The 17,945-nt window shown below is 44.7% G+C and overlaps 1 protein-coding gene across 1 annotated transcript in view; it reads left to right on the top strand.

Annotated features, from left to right (window-relative positions):
• GFRA2 (GDNF family receptor alpha 2) overlaps window positions 1-433 on the top strand; it is a 300,510-nt gene extending 300,077 nt beyond the window's left edge. The window contains exon 9 of the mRNA XM_028494317.1: window positions 380-433. Within this exon, the coding sequence (XP_028350118.1) occupies window positions 380-397 (18 nt within the window). The 3' untranslated portion in view covers window positions 398-433. The remainder of the gene's footprint in view (window positions 1-379) is intronic.
• The last annotated feature ends 17,512 nt before the right edge of the window (window positions 434-17,945 follow it).

Genomic DNA, 17,945 nt, shown 5'->3' with positions numbered 1-17,945 from the left:
TTTAGTTTTTTAAGGAACCTCCATACTGTTCTCCATAGTGGCTGTGCCAATTTACCTTCCCACCAACAGTGTATGAGGGTTCCCTTTTCTCCACACCCTTTCCAGCATTTATTGTTTGTAGATTTTTTGATCATGGCCATTCTGACTGGTGTGAGATGATACCTCATTGTAGTTTTGATTTGCATTTTTCTAATAATTAGTCATGTTGAGGAAAAGGGACATTTTCAAATAAGCTGTCCTGTCTAAGAAAATATATTCCTCTCTCTTTGGACAAGTTAACCCCCAGCTGGGCTGGTAGTTAATGAACCCTAGGTCATTCATGCTTGAAGGCAACTTAGAGATTATCTAATAGTCACTCATCTGTCTGTTTGCTTTACAGGTGAGAACCAGGAGGTGAAGTGACTCACCTAAGGCCATCTGAGCGCTAAATGACAGAGCCTGGTTGCACCACAGGTAACCTGACTTCAAGCTCAGTGCTCTCTTTATTATATTGTGCTGCTTGTTTATAAGGATGTTTAGGGGCAGGGTAGAATTGTGAGTTTCCAAAGGCCTGATGAGAGTGATGAAAGAATCTGGGGTCCTGAAGTCATCTGGGCTCTTTCACAGCTATGTCCAGTCAGTGTTTCTTGGGGAGGACACAGCTTCTTTAAAAAGTGCCTTTTCATGCTCTGTCTGGTGAGGAAAATGTGAAATGTGGTGTGTCAAAGTCAAGTCTGGAGAGAGGGCTTCAGTGGGGAACTGGATGTGCTGAAGTCAGGAAGAATGACAGGCTTCAGGACACCCTGTTGTCTTGAGGTTGAGAGAGTCTGGCAAGGGCGGGGCCTATCGTGAGTATGTGAGGGTAAGTGGGAGGGCTGCTTCTTGGGTCTCATGCTCACTACCATCCCAACTGAGTGGTTCAAATTCAAAGAATGACAGTGTTTGGATGATGTAGGAGGCAGTTTTTTCCTCATCCCAGGAGGAAAGAAGCATCAGAGAGTGTTCAATGAGGAGAGGACATCAAGATGTTTGTTATGGGTTGAACTGTGTCCCACACAATTCATATATTGATGTCCTAACTCTAATGCCTCAGAGTATGACCTTATTTGGAAATAAGACTGCTGCAGATGTAGTTAGTTAAGATGAGGTCATACTGGAGTAGGATAGGCCTCTAATCCAAAATGACTGGTGTCCCTATGAAAAGAGGAAATTTGGACACACACACACAGGAGGAATGCCATGTGAAGATAAAGACAGAGATTGCGGTGATGCTTCTACAAGGCAACGAATGGCAAAGATTGCCAGCAAACCACTAGAAGCTAAGGAAGAGACATGGGGAAGATTCTCCCACACAGCTTACAGAAGGAACCAACCCTACTCACACTTTGATCTTGGACCTCTAGCCTCCATAACTGTGAGACAGTAAGTTTCTGTTGTTTAAGCCAGCTCGTTTATGGTATTTTGCTATGGCAGCCCCAGCAAACTAATAGAATGTTATATAAGTCAATGCATAGAGTCTTGAGATAAATAAATAAGATGAAAGGGGCCAGAGACTTGGCTGGAGGAGGGAAGGGTAGGTGGGGTGACCTTGGCTTATGGTAAACTCTAGTGGGAGAATCACAATGCAGGGCCCTGGGATCCTGGAGCAAAGTCATGCTGTCTGCAGTGGACAATTATGCACCCTTTGAGAAATAGCTCTTGGCACATTACTGTAACCTGATAGAAACAGAGTACTTGGCCATAATCATCAAGTGACAATGCATCTGGAACTGCCCATTGTGAGCTGGGTTCTGTCAGACCTCCAAGCCATAAAGCCAGGCAGGTCCAGCAGGCATCCATCGTGGTGTGCAAATAGTACATCTAAGGTTGCGCCCTAGTAGGACCAGAGGGCATGACTAACCTGCAAGTTTAAGTAGCCCAGACCTGCTTGTCACCCACTACAGTTGGATCAGTGCCCTTCTCTGACTTGTGCTTATGGCCATAGAGGAGAATCACTTATGACCAGCTGGAAGAGGAGGAAAAAGCCTGAGCTTGGTTTACAGATGGATTCACTCAGTACATGTGTGAAAGTCAAAATTGACAGCAGCTGCATTTCTCTCATGTTTAGGGTTGGCCCTAAAAGACAGTAGAGAGGGGAAAGTCTTCCCAGTGGAACTATAAGCAGTGTACCTGATCATCTTCTTTGTAGGAAAGGAAAAGTTGCCCAAAGTGGATGGCTAATGGCCTGGTCTGGGGTCAGAAAAGAAAAGGAATGGAGGAACACAGGCAAGGAGGTCTGGGGTGGAGGCATGTGGTGGACATGTAGGAGTGGGCATGATGTGTGAAGATTTTTGTATTGCACTTGCACTCACAAGTAAGTGTCCACCATCAACTGTATAACCAAGTAGATCAAATGACTTGTTCTGTGAACCTTAGCCAGCCTTCACTGTCAGCCACTGGTGGCTGGTATATTCAAGGGTCCAGGAACCAAGGAGTAGCAGCAGGGGTGGCCACATTTACCATCATACCAATGACCCATGGGGGGATGTTTTATGCCCTGTCCCTGAAACTTTGGGTTCTGCAAGGTTGGAGGATTGCTGAAGAGGTGAACACTTGTCATGGGTCACAGCAAGTGTACCATTGAACTACAACTTGCCGATGCTGTCAGGGCACATTAGGCTCATTGTGCCCAGAGACAACGGGCAAGGAAAGGAGTCACTACACTTACAGGGGCAAGTGACTTTGACCAGCAGGAAGATGCAGCTCTGCTTTTACACAACACTGGCAGGAAAGGATACACATGGAATCCAGATGTTAGTAACTAAACCTGTCCCTCCAAATCCATATGTTGAAGCTCTAGCCTCCCGTGTGGCTGTCTCTGGAAATGGGGATCTCTAAAGAAGTAACTGAGGTTAAATGAGGTCTTAAAGATGGGGTCCTGATCTGACTGGACTCTTATCCTTACAAGAAGAGACACCAGAAAGCCCTCTCTCTTCACGCGCAGGCACCGAGGAAAAGCCATGGGAGTAAACAGCAAGAAGGTGGCTGTCTATAACAAAAGGGAGAGCTCTCATCAGACACTAACCCTGCTGGCACCTTGATCTTGGACTTCCACTCTTCAGATCTGTGAGAAGATAAAAATTTATATTGTTTAAGCCCCCCAGTCTATGGTATTTTGTTAAAAGCAGCCTGAGCTGACTAACACACTGGGTGATCCACTTGGGTCTCTTCTTGTGCTCCTTTGCCACATTGTAAGTATGAATGGACACATGCAATCATCCTGGCCTGAGATGAATGATTATCATGGGTTCATAACCCTCAGGAATGAAGGTTTGGGTCACACCACCAGGGAAGCCACCAAGACCTGCCAAAGTCTTGATGAGTCATAGCTCAGGTTGAGGAAAATTTTAAAAAGGGTAGTAGAGCAGGGAGAGGGTGGTATTTGTTCTGACCCCACGGTCAATTGCAAAGATGGGAGCAGTAATTCACCCTGCTAACCTCCCTCTTCTGATTCCCCCTCAGGAAAAAAGGCCCTCTGGAGCCATGGGGGAGCTGCTGCCCAAATCTTGTAGAGAAATAGATTTGTTTGGTGGAAGGGATAGACTGTGGTGACCATGAGAATAAGCCTTGCGGACCTCCAATTACAGGGAGCACAAATGACTAAGGGTGCTAGTTGTAAAGTCCACCACCACATTTGCACTGAGGCTCCACTTCCCATGGGCTGCTCCCAGTCAATGAATGAGTGTCGCAGGTATAGTAAGGAAGGTCCATTCTTGGGAGACACAAGATCCTCTGATGACCGACATTGGCTGGAGGACTCCTAAAATTTCCTCAGATTGTATCATCCTTTAGGATACTTCTACCCAACACTCTATTCCTCTGGCCTTCCTTTAGGGTCAAACTTGCATCATGGTCTGGCTGTTCTTCTAGCTTTATCTGGACTCCTACCCATTTTTTCCCCTCATAGATATTTCCCCTAAAAAATCCTTGCAAGCTTAATCTTGTCTTGGCATCTTCTTCACAGAGGACCCAGAATAACACAGTTCCTTTAACCCTTGCTCACACCTCTGTAAATAGATCTTCTATAAAACATCTCTTTAAACATCCCAGCTGACTGTGACATCTGTTTCCTGCTGGGACCTTGACTAATATAGATTGCTGTGGACCATAAATGCTGTAACATTCCGAAGGAGAAAAACCAATGTTAGTGTGGTAAGAATAAATAGCAAGGAATAAATGTGTTCTGAAATATGGGGTTGATCTGGGGTTAGAGTTTGGTATTTCAGATAGGGGTGTGTGTGTGTGTGCAGCATAAACAAAGGTACTAGGGTAGAAACAAGCAGTTATGGCAGGGCCTGTTCAAGAGCCCACACTCTTTTTCCAAGGAGCTCCACCTGTCCTATGGGAGGAGAGCACTCAGAATGCTCATTTCTCCACATTCATTGCTTGGAACCTGTGAGGAAGCCTCTATCTTTCCCCCTTTCATCACTTCATTTTGTATATCTTTCTATGTGCACACATGAGCTCTTGTTAGAGAAGAGCTGAGTCAGTGGCCATGGGACTCCCTGGAAAGCACATGGAATAGGGGAAAGGAAGACAGGGAAGAAGGAGTATCTTGAAATCCTGGGGTCAGGACATTGGGAGAATTGGGACTGAATAGCCCCATTTCTTAAGATCCCAAGAGGGCCAGCAGTTTCCTTTAGAATTCAGAGGCTGAGGGAAGGTTGATTTCACAAGAGGCACAGAAAACAGAATTCACAGAGAGCCAGGGAATTTACAGATATTCAGACAGAGGTTTCTAGAATTTAGACACCTTTAAGCCAAACTTTCTTACGGAGCTGGTGAAAACTATTTTGTATGTATTCATTCATTCAACACACATTTACAGAGCATCTACCACGTGCCAGGAACTGTTCTAGGCATTGGGGATGCACTGGTAAGACAAGATGAAAATCCCTATCCTCATGGAGCTTCCATCCTTGTGGGGGAGAGGCAGACAACAAATAAATAAACAAATAAACAAAGCAGTAAAACAAATAGCATGTCAGAGGGTGGTAAGTGCTGTGGAGCAAAGCAAGCCAGAAAGAGGAATAGATTGTGCATGGGTCTGTCTGGGGCAGCCAGGGAAGACCCTACAGACAAGGCAACATAGAACAGAGACTTAAAGGAGGGGAAGGTTCAAGCCCCAGTGGGTTCCATGGGGAGTGGTTCATGCAGTGGAAAGAGCAAGTGCAAAGGCCTGGAAGCAGGGGTGTGCTTGGTCTCATTAACATCTGTCTGCTCCATGCATCTCCATGCTTGTCTACCTGCCCATAGATAAGCTGTGAATTCCAGTCTTCAAGTTCTAGGGGTTTGCATTTCTAGACTATGTTGAAGTTATCTAACTGTAGGATCTAAGAGGCACTGGTGGTATAACAAAAAATTATTTCTCATTATGGCATCAGACATGAAGTCCATTATCTCATGATCTACATCAGGTTCAGAAGCAGATAAGGCTCCTCAAGTGTGTCTCCACAGACGCCCTTTCTCTTGGTCCAGGACTTTGAACTACTAAAAGACAAGTAGCACCCTGGCTTTTAGAACTGGAAAAATTGAGTCCTGGTTCGCTTACAGGCTGCACGGCCCTGAATAGTTACTTAACTTCTCTGAGCTTCTGTTTCTTTATCAATAGATAGAGATAATAACACCTATGACATAAATCAGGGAGGAAATCAAATAAGACCATGTATTATAAAGTGTTTATTTATGAATAGTTGGCTTTTATACAGCACGGATACACTAACTAAACTATTAGTCTCTTGCTTGATATTTTAGTTATTATTATCTAATTATTTGTACATAAACCATGTAAAAAATATTGGCTTAAAACAACAATCATTTATTTGCCTGTGGCTCTGAAATATGGACTGGGCTTAGCTGGGGGTTACTTTTGTGGTTTCAGTCATCCAGCAGCTCGATGGAGGCTGAGTGTCCCAAGAAGGATTCACTCACATGCCTGGTCTCATTCACATGTCCCCAGCTAGGGCTTTTGGCTGGGGTTTCTGGTTCTCCTTTGCATGGTTTCTCCCTTCCTGGCAGGATAATCAGATTTTCTTTCACATGGTGACAGTCACTTTTCAAGAGGACTAGGATAGCAGCTGTTAGGCCTTTTGAGGCCAGAGCTCAGAAGTCACACAATATCACTTTTGCCACATTCGATTGGCCAAAGCAGATTACAGAACCAGCTGAGATTCAAGGGGTGGAGAAATAGGTTTCACATTGCAATGGAAAGAGCTGCAGAGTCACATTGCATGGGTGGAAGAAATGGGCCATCTTTAGAAACAGTATACGACAGTCTATCCCCTGGCCTCAGCAAATCACTCCCTGGCATGGGCAAAATACACTCACGCTTCCCAAGGCCCCCCAGAGTTTTATCTCATTATGACATCAAGCTGGAAGCCCATTATCTGATGATCTGCACCAGGTTATCACGTAGATAAGACTTCTTTGCTTTACAATGGTGCGTTAGCTTTCTGCTGTATAACAAAGTGAATCAGCTATACATACACATATATCCCCATATCTCCTCCCTCTTGCATCTCCCTCCCACCCTCCCTATCCCACCCCTCTAGGTGGTCACAAAGCACCAAGCTTCTCTTGATACAGAGACCTTCAACTTAAAAGATAAGTATTCTATCCCTTCACCCCTAAAACACAGTAATGAGAAAGGAACTGGATAGACCCTACAGCCACTCTTATTTAAAACGGATAGGATGGGAACCGCAAAGCAGTCATTAGTTTACAGAAATTATGAAGTCCAGCTGGTCACATGTTGGTTTCCGCTATAAAGGTCAGAAAATGTTCCTGGATTAGGGCCCGATTCTGCTCCCTGGGAGGGATACCTAGTCAATTGTTCTCTCTGTGGCTTTTAGGTCTTCCCTCTGGGCTCTTAGCTCCACCCTCTGAGATGTATTTTCTTTCACATAGGAAATTATGCATGTCTGAAGCTAAGTAGCCTTCTCAGTCTGATTCCTGCTTGCAGAAAGTGGAGGCCCAGGGGCCTCTTTTCATTTCGAATGATCTCTTTCACTTTTAGTTAAACCTTGTAATGCTTTCATTGATAAAACTCTCTTAAAACTTTTGTGCATTTACTAGGAATCTTATCGGGATTAAATTTAGGCCCTCAAAACTTTATCTATAATTTTTTTTGAGACAGACCCCTCTCTTTGAGCATATCAAGCTGCTGTGGGACAATGCCCTCAAGATTCTCTGAAGTCCTTTTATCTAGTTGAGGGGGTCTCCTAGTCACTTCCTTTCAGAGGTCTTACAAGCATACCCCTGATTTGATCTTTATGCTGAGGTCACTTTTTATCTCAGAATCTTTGCCTGGCTGGAGATACTAGGGATGAAAAACAGTTTAATTTTTTCTAAACCAGGAATTTCTGGGCTCTCTACATTTCTCCTAAAATATGCTTGAATATGAACAGTTTCTCTTTTGGCTTATCTCTCTTTGGTGGTATCTTACCATATACAACTGGAAGCATCCAGTCGATGCCTTCAACATTGTGTTTAGAAATTTCCTTAGCTACATCCATAAGTTCATTAGGTACTTTATATCTTTTAAGTTACTGCAGGCAACATTTTTGCCAGTGATTCTGCTGCTACATAACATAGATTGTCCTTTTCCCAACTCCTGGTAACAATTTCCTCACTATGTTTTTAGCATACACTAAAAGATTGTTCACCATTTCTCCAGCCTCTGCTGACAATCTATTCACTGCTTTCCCAGCTCCTATCCTCCGGCTTGTCACAAAGCCAATATCACATGTTTTAGATTTTTGTTATGGCAGTACTCCCCTTCTAGATAAGAATTGCATTAGCAGTTATCTAACGCTGTACAACAAATCACTCCACGTTTTTGTGGTTTCAAACAAGAACCATTTATTTGCTCACTCTTCTGTGGTTCAGTAATTTGGGCAGGCTTAGCTTGGATGGTTTATCTCTGTCCCGCACGGTGTTGGCTGGGTTCGGTCATATGCTTATTATACTCAGTTGTCGGTTCATCTGGGAGCTGGCTGATGGAGATGGCCTCGTGCACATCTTCCAGTAGGCTGGGGCTATCAACAGAGGCACCTCTATTCTTTTCTGTGTGGCCTCTCCAGCAGAAAGTCTCGACTTTCTACAGGGTAGTGGTGGCATTTCAAGAGAGCAAGCCTCGGTGTGCAAGCACTTATAAATCCCTGGCTTGCATTACACTTGCTGATGTCCCATTGGCCAAAGAAAGTAACTTGGCCAAGTTCATAGTCAATGTGAGAGTTAACTAAGAAAAGGAATAGATTCTGGGAGTCATGACCCACTGAGGGGCCACTAATGTAACGATATACCACACTTGATGTGTTCATTGGTCAGCTCTTGCTGACATCCAGATGTGGTAGAGAAATCGAATGCTTACCCTTATCTTGATCTTGTATTCCTCTTCTTCCAGTCACATAGGAGGATATCAGTTTTTTCCTTGTCCTTCCTTATAGTGAGGTCATGAGACCAGTGGGCCATGTGGGCTGTGGGTGGACTTACGTTATTTCCAGGTAGGGAGTTTAATTTCTGGGGTGAACACCTCTGGCCTTGCCATTCCTCCTGTACTGTATGAACTCTGAAGTGTCTGCTGAGAGTATGGTGGTTTCTGTTGGCCTAGGTAGGCAACTGACTACATGAGGCAGAACCCCCTACCTTTACCTCTACACTTTGTACCTGTACAACGAGGTAGCAATGAACTTTCACCATTTTAAACCATTGAGATTTGGGGTTTGCTGGTTACTATGACATAGTCTAGCCTATCCTGATGGATGCAGAAGCCTCAGTCCCTCTGTGCTCTGTGGTCAATTCTAGCTCCCTCCCTAGGTATTTTTTGTTGTGACTTATGCAGCAAGAAAAGGAGGATATGGATAAAAAAAATAAGCATCTAATGGAGAAGATGGAAAAAAGGGGAAGGAAAAAATATCACTGGGCCGATGAGGAGCCCATTGTTTACTCACCAGGCATTTATGAAGTACCTCCTCTGTACTGGGTTCTGTACACTGCCTGGGCTGTGCAATGATGGGTGAGACACATGACCTTGAGGAGGACACGGGCTACCAGGGGAGGCTGACACACAAACAATGAGCCACACTTGAGAGCCATTAGTGCCACCGAGTGGTGGGACTGATTTTCTATTTTCCTCTGTAATTGGCTAATTGTCCCTGCAGGCAATTTCCATAGAGAAATTCCAGTCTTGGTGCCTGGAATGGCAGCCTCACTGCTGTAAGTGTGTGGCCGGCCTCCCGGGGTGACATCACTGAAGGCCAGCACTCATCTGGATTCATAAGATCTGTGATTTGTTTTAAAAGTCAGTCTCATTACTTTATAACCACATATCAGATTCAATCCTTACAGATGACAAGTAGTACATGGACAGAACAACGCTGTTCCGAGGGCTGCAGCTTGCAATTTTGTGGCAGGAACAGTGGCTGAAATAGGGAGGTACTTTTGAGCATTCAGTGCCTGCTCAGAGCTGAGGGCCTTGGGAAGTTGGTAGACAGCATTCACGACAAAGCTTTGAACCTCTGACATTGCAAAGCCACAGTATAGTAAGGGAAACCCATGAAATATTAACTTCTAACTAGCATTGGTTCATGCATATTAAAGGCGGATCTGCCTTGGAATGTCTGGGACCAGCCAGCCTGGGCTGTACAGGGCTGCTTGGGAGGGCAGAACAAGGATGAATTTTGCTCTACTTACAAGGTGAGTTATAAAGAAAGTTTTCTTCCCTCTAACTCTATTTGATTCTGAGCCCACATCCTGCCAGGCCAATGGAAAATCCAATCTTAGCCACAACTGGGGCTCCTTTCCCCTCGCTCTATGCCTTCTTTGAGGTGTGAGTCATAGAATCTTAAAAAGTGCAGACTATTTGCCAGGCACCCTCTGGTCTTTGGTTCAGATGACACTGTCCAATTTTCAAACCCACAGAGTCCCTTGAAGCCTGGCTGCCTCTGTGCAAGCTGGCACATACAGCCTTTGCTGAGGCCCATGCTTAGTTCTAGTCACCTAGATGCAGCCTGCAGAGGCATTGCTCTCTGAGGTCCTGGCACCTCCTACGCGCATGCAAGGGAGCAGGATGTAGACCCTTCCTACTCCCAGAACTCCCATAACTCTCTGTGTCTTGTAATCTTTCCAACCTTCTCTCAGGTCTGCTTGTTTCATGTTACTGTCTCTCTCCTGTCCCAATCCCAAGTCCTGGTACTAGTCCTCTTTTCAGAGAACTCTTTTTTTGGTCTTTTGGTCTCTGAGATCACATGGTTTTTAACAATAAAGATCTTTTAACCCTATTTTTTGGGCAAAAGAAGCACAGTTTCTAGGACTCAAAGTCTTACCTACCCTCTTGAGAGGAACAAGAGGAGGTGGGTAGCACCTCTCATTCTTTCTGATTTTTCTACAGTAATAAGACCAAAGTGCTATCTATCTATCTATCTATCTATCTATCTATCTATCTATCTATCTATGCATTGAACCTAGAATGGTGGTAAAGAGGGGAGTCAGAGAAGAAGGAAGGGTTGTAGACAAGATGGTCAGAAATTTAACAGGGTATAGAGTGGTCACCATGGAAGATGAAGAACTGTAATAATTCCAAGAACACGGGGTACCCAACAGGGCACTCCATTTATGGGCAGCTTGATGGTGGTCTCTGACCAGCTGGGACAGGCTTATATAAAATCCAAGTGGAGCCAGACTTGCAGAGTGTGGGTCTAGGAGGAATCTTCTACTACTGACAAGATGCATAAAGGCACGTCATTCTATTCAATAGCCTTTGACGAATACTTACCTAGGGCCTACCCTATGCCAGGCAATGTACCAGGCACAGGGGTAAGTAGAAGGAACCTGCAATGTGGTGATGTCAAAGAAAATAGGGCACCCACAGCACAGTATCTATAGCAGTGGGCAGCTCTTGGAGTGAGCTCATGTCTGGCTGGCTACGCGGGAACCTGCCAGGAAGAAACAAAGGCAGCCAAACAGGCCTCCCTGGTCAGTTTCTCAAAGAGCCTATAAGAGTGTTTCTCTAAAGACCCTTCAAATATGATCATCGTTGTCTTAAAGATAACTTTTCTTAACCATGTTTCTTCACCTTTTAATTTGTTGTGATAAAAAAATTGCTACTCCCCCCCACTTCCACAAAGGAAATGCCTTGTAGCCATGAGGTTGAGCTCTTCTCTCCTGGTTCTGCTGAAACTGGAGAATGGAGAGTGAGGGGAGTTTGTGTCACCCCCAGACCCCTCAACACCCTTGTCACATTCAGACTCAGATGGAGGGGTCTGGGGTGGGGGGGATACCTGTGCCCGCAGCACACCCCCAGGAAGGCCCACTCTGCATTGTGGCCTCTTGGGTCCTCCCTCGGTCACTCAGCCAGGCCACTCCTGTCTCCTCATTTTGTAGATCCTGGCTTTTTAGGTCCAGGTGTGGGTTTTGTCTTTTTCATAAGGCTTTTGTCTTTAGACTCTATCTCACTGCTTTTTCTTTTTCTACCTGCTTCTGAGGCACCAGCCTCTTGAGTATTTAACAAGGATCCCTTCCACCAGGAGCAGATTTTCTTCTTTTTCTTCTCCTCATCTTCCTCTTCCTCCTGTTCTTCTCATCCTTTTCCTCTTCCTCCTTCTCCTCCTCATCTTCCTTTTCCAGGGAAGGTCTCCAGTTTCATAACATTCTTGACCACTGAGGAACTCAGGTCCAGAACCAGCCCAGAGTGGAGATGTAAGGATTTATCAATACTTACGTACAATAGATGGCTATGAAAGGCTATATTTAACCCCACTTCATATTACTATGATTAACTGGTTTACATGACTTTAGAAAGGGTATAAAGTAGAGTCATGCATAGATAATCAGATTTTATACAATTGACTCTCTGAAATCAGATTCAGGCTTCATGCATTTGACTCAGAGTTCCTTTATTTTTTTCTTTTTGAGTTTGAAGAACTGGTTCATGATCCCATTTGGATAAACTTCTGCTTGTTAATTTCTCTCAGTGCCTGACTACTCCAAGGCATTTAGGCAGTTAGTGAGACAATCTCCATTTTTGAGTCTGAATTCCAAATAAGGGACCACTACAGTTTTGACCAGTGACAGTAAATGGCAGCGAGAGCAAGAGACTCCCTGCTTTGTTGTAGGATAGATAGAGATATCTCCTCTTCTAGCCCAGAGCCTTGGCCCATGTGAGGATACCTTATGACAACAGTGGATTAGAGCCCCCTTAATCAACATGATCAGTGTCCATAAGCAGGGACAGAGCCTTTGGCCTTTTTCTTGGGGAAAGAAGAGCTCAGGCTACTTTCCAGGATAATTTCCAGTTTCCAGGATAGCTTCTAGACTCTACTTCTCAGGTCCCTAGAAAAAGGTAGCCAGAAGTGGGACCTGTGTCACTGGAGTCCAGGTTCTAGGCACAGAGTTAGGTCATACCCCTGCCTTCTCTTCTTCTTCCAGGGAAATTCTCTTTTCTCATTTGCTAGAGGTTTGCAAATGGTTGTGTTTCAGGGGAAGCCTTGCAGTTACCTGCCTCATTCAATGTTCTATTTATGTGTCATTTTGGGGGGTTAATTTATTTCAGAGAAATAAAACCAAAGCTTTCTGGTGCCAACCTCAGAGCTGGTTCCCAATCATGGCGTTGGCCAGAATGAAGCAGGAAAGAGGCCTCCCTGGTTCCAGCTAAGATTGCAGAGATGGAAGATCAGAAACACTCATCTTAGGGCAGGTCTAAAAATAAAGTGGGATCTCTTCTGAAGCCTTCAAAATTTCAGAGACCACTCAGTGAGGAGAAGCTAACAGGTGAGACTCTATTTGGGGTATGGTAGGTCTGGTGAACACACAGATCACTGAGCTACATCCAGTCTTCCTCTGGGCACTTTGCTTTTGTCAATTCTATATTCATACCAGTGCCAGGAAATCATAATTGGTTCAGATCTGTCTTTGTCTAACTCAATCTCATGTGCTGGAGTTGGTTGGTTACACAGTCATGCAAACATGGGATTGTACCTAATTCTAATGTATTTGGCTGAGTGTAGAGGTAGACACCTCGAGCTTCTCTATTAGAGATCAAGGGAGCAGACGTATGGTTCTAGTTCTGGTCTGACCTCTGGCTTGTTGCTTATTTCTCCATGGTATTCACTGTATAAGCCTCCCCTTATTTTTTCCTTGTTGGATGACTTTCACTCCTTTGTAAGCTCTTTTTTTTTTTTTTTTTTTTTTTTTTTTTTTTGTGGTATGCGGGCCTGTCACTGTTGTAGCCTCTCCCGTTGCGGAGTACAGGCTCCGGACGCGCAGGCTCAGCGGCCATGGCTCACGGGACCAGCCGCTCCGCGGCATGTGGGATCTCCCCGGACCGGGGCACGAACCCGTGTCCCCTGCATCGGCAGGCGGACTCTCAACCACTGCGCCACCAGGGAAGTCCTGTAAGCTCTTATGCTAGACGCTAGAGGGTGCATGGCCACTCTTACCTTGCAGTAATCAATACTTTTCTTTACCTGGCACATAGTAGGTATTTAATACTGTTCATGGCTCTGGGAACATCTATTCTACAACAAAGCAGCAAGTTTCTAGCTATCTCCGTTATTCCCACTTTCCTTGGGGATCTAGGTGCAAAAATGGAGATTGGCCCAATAACTCACCAACTAGAAATAAAAAATTTAAAAGTGTCTGACAAACTCTTTAGATTACTGTCTCTTTTCAGATTGTCTGACAGACGAGGATATCCCATGTCCCTTCCAACAAGGGTGACACTGACCAGAAAAAAAGTGAGTGTGGTAATGCAGAATCTGACCAGATCCATCGCATTGATTTGAGCACTTATTTCTGGTTAAAAAACTGTCCTGAAATTCACTTCCTTGGATTACTCCACTCCCTCCTTAAGTTACCTGTGTTCCTTTGTTCTTCTGGATTGCTGTTTCCATGCCATATTAATGCAGATGTCTGACCACGACAACTCTCCCCAGCTCAAACCTTGGGAGTTCAGCCTCTCGGGAAACTAGGTTCTCCCCGTGGGAAGCTCCAGCAGGAGAAGTGATGGAAGAAGCAGCCTGAGACTCTTGACTCAAAAAAGGTGATTACTTATGAGTCTCATCCAACTGCTCTATCCCGGTCTCTCACTGTCACCAATAATTAAGAGCTGACAATACAGCTATTTTCAATGAGAATTTTCACCAGGGAAATTCAAAGTTCTTTAGAAATACCATTTGAAGATCTATCTGAACACCCTGGTAGGGAAGCTTCATAAACCCACTGGATGCTTGAATGTAAAATCACTTGAAAAAGTATTAGAAAGGGACAAATTTGTTACAGTGGAAAAAGCATAGGGTTTAGAGGCAGAATTTTGCCTCCTGGTCCTCCCAAACATTAGCTGTATTATGTTGAACAAGTCACTTAAACTCTTGGATTCTTCATTTCCTCTGCTGTAAAAATGGAGATAATAAGATACCCACTATTTAGTGAGCACCTACTATTAATTATCTGTAAAATGGAGATAATGAATAGCTACAACTTAGTGAACCCCCCTCCCGCCATGATATGTTACACTTTGTTATCTGTATCTCACTTTAACCTGCAAAATATTTGAACAAAATTCTGTCTTGAACACAAATTCAAGAGAATAACATAAAAGTCAGGGTAAAGGTAGGAAAATATTAGAGGGAGAGGTAAGACTGCACTCAGGATACATTCGGAAGCATCAGTTGCTCGGCCTCTTATCCTGTAATTCCTCTGCCACCTCCATCCGGGCCGCCCCTGCTCACACTGTCCTCTCCCTTTGGTCTGGCCACCATCCTTATAAGCAGAAATGCAGAAACAGTCAATGCATAGGTCACTTTTGGCGTTACAACCAGATCTTTGAAATACGTAACTGAGATAATCATTTGAGAGAAAAGAGTTGCTTGGGGTTGAAAATCAAAGTCCTGCAGGATTCAGAGCACAGGGTTTCTGGAAAGAACACATGGAGAGTCCCACTGTTCCAGCCTCCAAGACGGAGCCTCCATAGGCCAAGTAGCTGACGCAGCCATGGAGGTGAGACCCCGGGAGCATCTCTGCTGAGGCCACTGGCCGAACAGAGCTCTGAGAGGGTGTGAGTGGTGGTGAAAAAGCAGCAAGGATGAAGGTGCACCAGGAGATGGCATCCAGACAGCTGGTGGCCAGGGCTGGGGGCAACCCTGACCCTCCCCACCTGTCATGGACTGGTTGTATATCCCCCCAAAACTCATCTGTTGAAGGCCTAATCCCCAATTCGATAGCATTTGGAGCTGGGGTCTGTGGGGGGTAATTAGGTTTATTTACTTATTTATTTTTATAAATTTATTTATTTATTTTATTTTTGGTTGCATTGGGTCTTTGTTGGTGCACGTGGGCTTTCTTTAGTTGCGGCGAGCGGGGGCTGCTCTTCTTTGTGGTGCTAGGGCCTCTCATTGCGGTGGCTTCTCTTGTTACGGAGCACAGGCTCTAGGCATGTGGGCTTCAGTAGTTGTGGCTCGCAGGCTCTAGAGTGCAAGCTCAGTAGTTGCGGTGCAGGGGCTTAGCTGCTCCGCAGCATGTGGGATCTTCCCGGATCAGGGGTTGAGCCCATGTCCTCTGAATTGGCAGGCAGATTCCTAACCACTGCACCACCAGGGAGGGCCCCAGGGTAACAATGTTTAAATTAGATCGTGAAGGTGGAGCTCCCATGATGGGAATAGTGTCTTTTTTTCCTTCTTTTTTGGCTGTGCCATGTGTCTTGCGGGATCTTAGTTCTCCGACCAGGGATCGAACCCGGGCCCATGTCCCTGAAAGCACTGAGTCCTAACCACTGGACCGCCAGGGAATTCCTGGGAGTAGTGTCTTTATGAGAAGAAGAGAGACCAAAGCTCTCTCTCTCCCTGTTCTCACAAAGAAGAGGTCACTTGAGGATGCTGCAAGATGGTTCTATCTAGAAACCAGGAAGAGGGCCTTCGCCAGGAACTGAATCTGCCGGCACCTTGATCTTGGACTTCCCAGACTCTAGAACTGTGAGAAATAAATGTCTGTTGTTTCAGGCCCCCAGCCTATGATATTTTGCTATAGCAGCCTGAGCTGACCAAGACACTGTCCCCAGCACAGTGTTTCATCGGCACACCAGTGAAACAAGCAGAGGAGTGAAAATACATCCAGTGGGCTGGAAAACCCTGAATTGACTAGAAGCAAATTTTCACTAGTCAGCACGACAGAGACTTGGGTTTGAAAATGAGTCAAGTTATGGAAATTTAAGAACATTCCATATTTGTATACCTGCTTTTGTGGCCTGAGAAAGTCATTCTTGCTTTTTGTGAGGTGTTGCCACCTGGTTTCTGATAGCGATCTGTGCTAGAATTAGCTAAGGCATCTGTTTTCTGAGCCACTATGCCTCTTTGGGGCTCCTGCCCTCCATCAACTACGTTTAAGAATGGAGAACAGGAATGTTTGGGACTTGATCCTCCATCACTCTCGGCTGTAGGACCTCAGGGGGCTGTCCCAGGCCCTTTCTGCTGTGGGGCTGCCCCGGCATGCTGGCAGGAGAGGTGGGGACTCTGCCTGAATAGCTCCTCCTAAGTTGCACCCAGGTCTCTGCTTCTTTTGGATCTATTGTCCTGTTGGCTAGGGGCTGGGGGAGGGGGAGGGAGGGCAGGCTGCAGGCTCAGCGTCTGGATATTCACCAGCTTGACCGTCTCCTCCCACCATGCACTCCCATCCTCCAGCCTGCGGAAGAATCAGCTGGTCAGAACAGGGTAGTCTGGCACTTTATCAGTAATTTCCAAATTTATTATTTGTAGCATAAACTTTATGCCATGATCCTTTTAGGGCTGTGGCATTTGATACGGACATGCTAGTTGAGACTTAAAAATGATCCTCTCCTCTGTTCTCTGTGCTATGAGACTCAGTAGTCAACTCTGAAGCTCAGAAGCTGAGCCCCTGGCACTTTTTGTTCCTTTTTCTGCTGGAACAATGCTTCCCAGAAATAGCAAAGGAATGCTTGTCATATGATTTGAATGGAGAATAGCTGAAGTCATGCAGAATAGTATTTGGACACAGATGCATATCATAAGTTATCAGTGATTTTTAAAGATAAGACACAAAGTTGTGTTTAAGATTCTCATGGCCAATGTGAAGAGGAAAATCATCTCAGGATTAATAATGTTCAAAGATTTAAAAAAAATTGCTTAGGAGTAGCACAACTTTTTCTGATTTGAAAGCCATAAAGTTTACAAAACAGAAATAGACTCACAGACATAGAAAACAAACTCATGGTTACCAAGGGGGAAAGAGGGGTGAGGGATAAATTAGGAGTTTGTGATGAACCGATATACACTACTGTGTATATAAAACAGATAAACAACAAGGTCCTACTGTATAACACAGGGAACTATATTCAATATCTTGTAATAACATATAATGGTAAAAAATCTGAAAAAGAATATACACACATAACTGAAAATCACTTTGATGTACACCCGAAACCAACACAACATTGTAAATCAACTATACTTCAACAAAAAATTTCTACCAGGGATGTCCATAAAAATATACAGTGATGAAGCTGACAGCATCAAAATTTATACAGCCACTACTTATGACATCTGCCCAGTGTGCCAATGACATAGTGAAGTGTAAACCCTGAAATAATTAGATAATAAGTTAAAGCAACAGTATTCAAGGGCTTGACTCTGGTGATCTTAGTTGACCCCAGAATAAATTTAAGAATACTGAGAGCACATTTTTCTCAAAATGCAGTCCATGAACCATCTGTACCAGTATCTTATGGTATGTTATAAAAATGTAGATTTCTGGGTCCCCCTCCCCCTAATAGAATCAGATCCTCTGGGGATAAGGCCCAGGGCTCTCTACTTCCAATAAATCTCCTAGGTGATCCTTATGTACACTTAGATGACCTAGAACAGGGGTGCCTCGACAATTTTGTGTCATAGGCCCCTTGGCTCTCAGGTGAAGCCTGTAAA

Source organism: Physeter macrocephalus, chromosome 9, assembly GCF_002837175.3.
Source record: "Physeter macrocephalus isolate SW-GA chromosome 9, ASM283717v5, whole genome shotgun sequence".
NCBI lineage: Eukaryota > Metazoa > Chordata > Mammalia > Artiodactyla > Physeteridae > Physeter > Physeter macrocephalus.
This window is presented reverse-complemented; position numbering and strand designations above follow the sequence as displayed.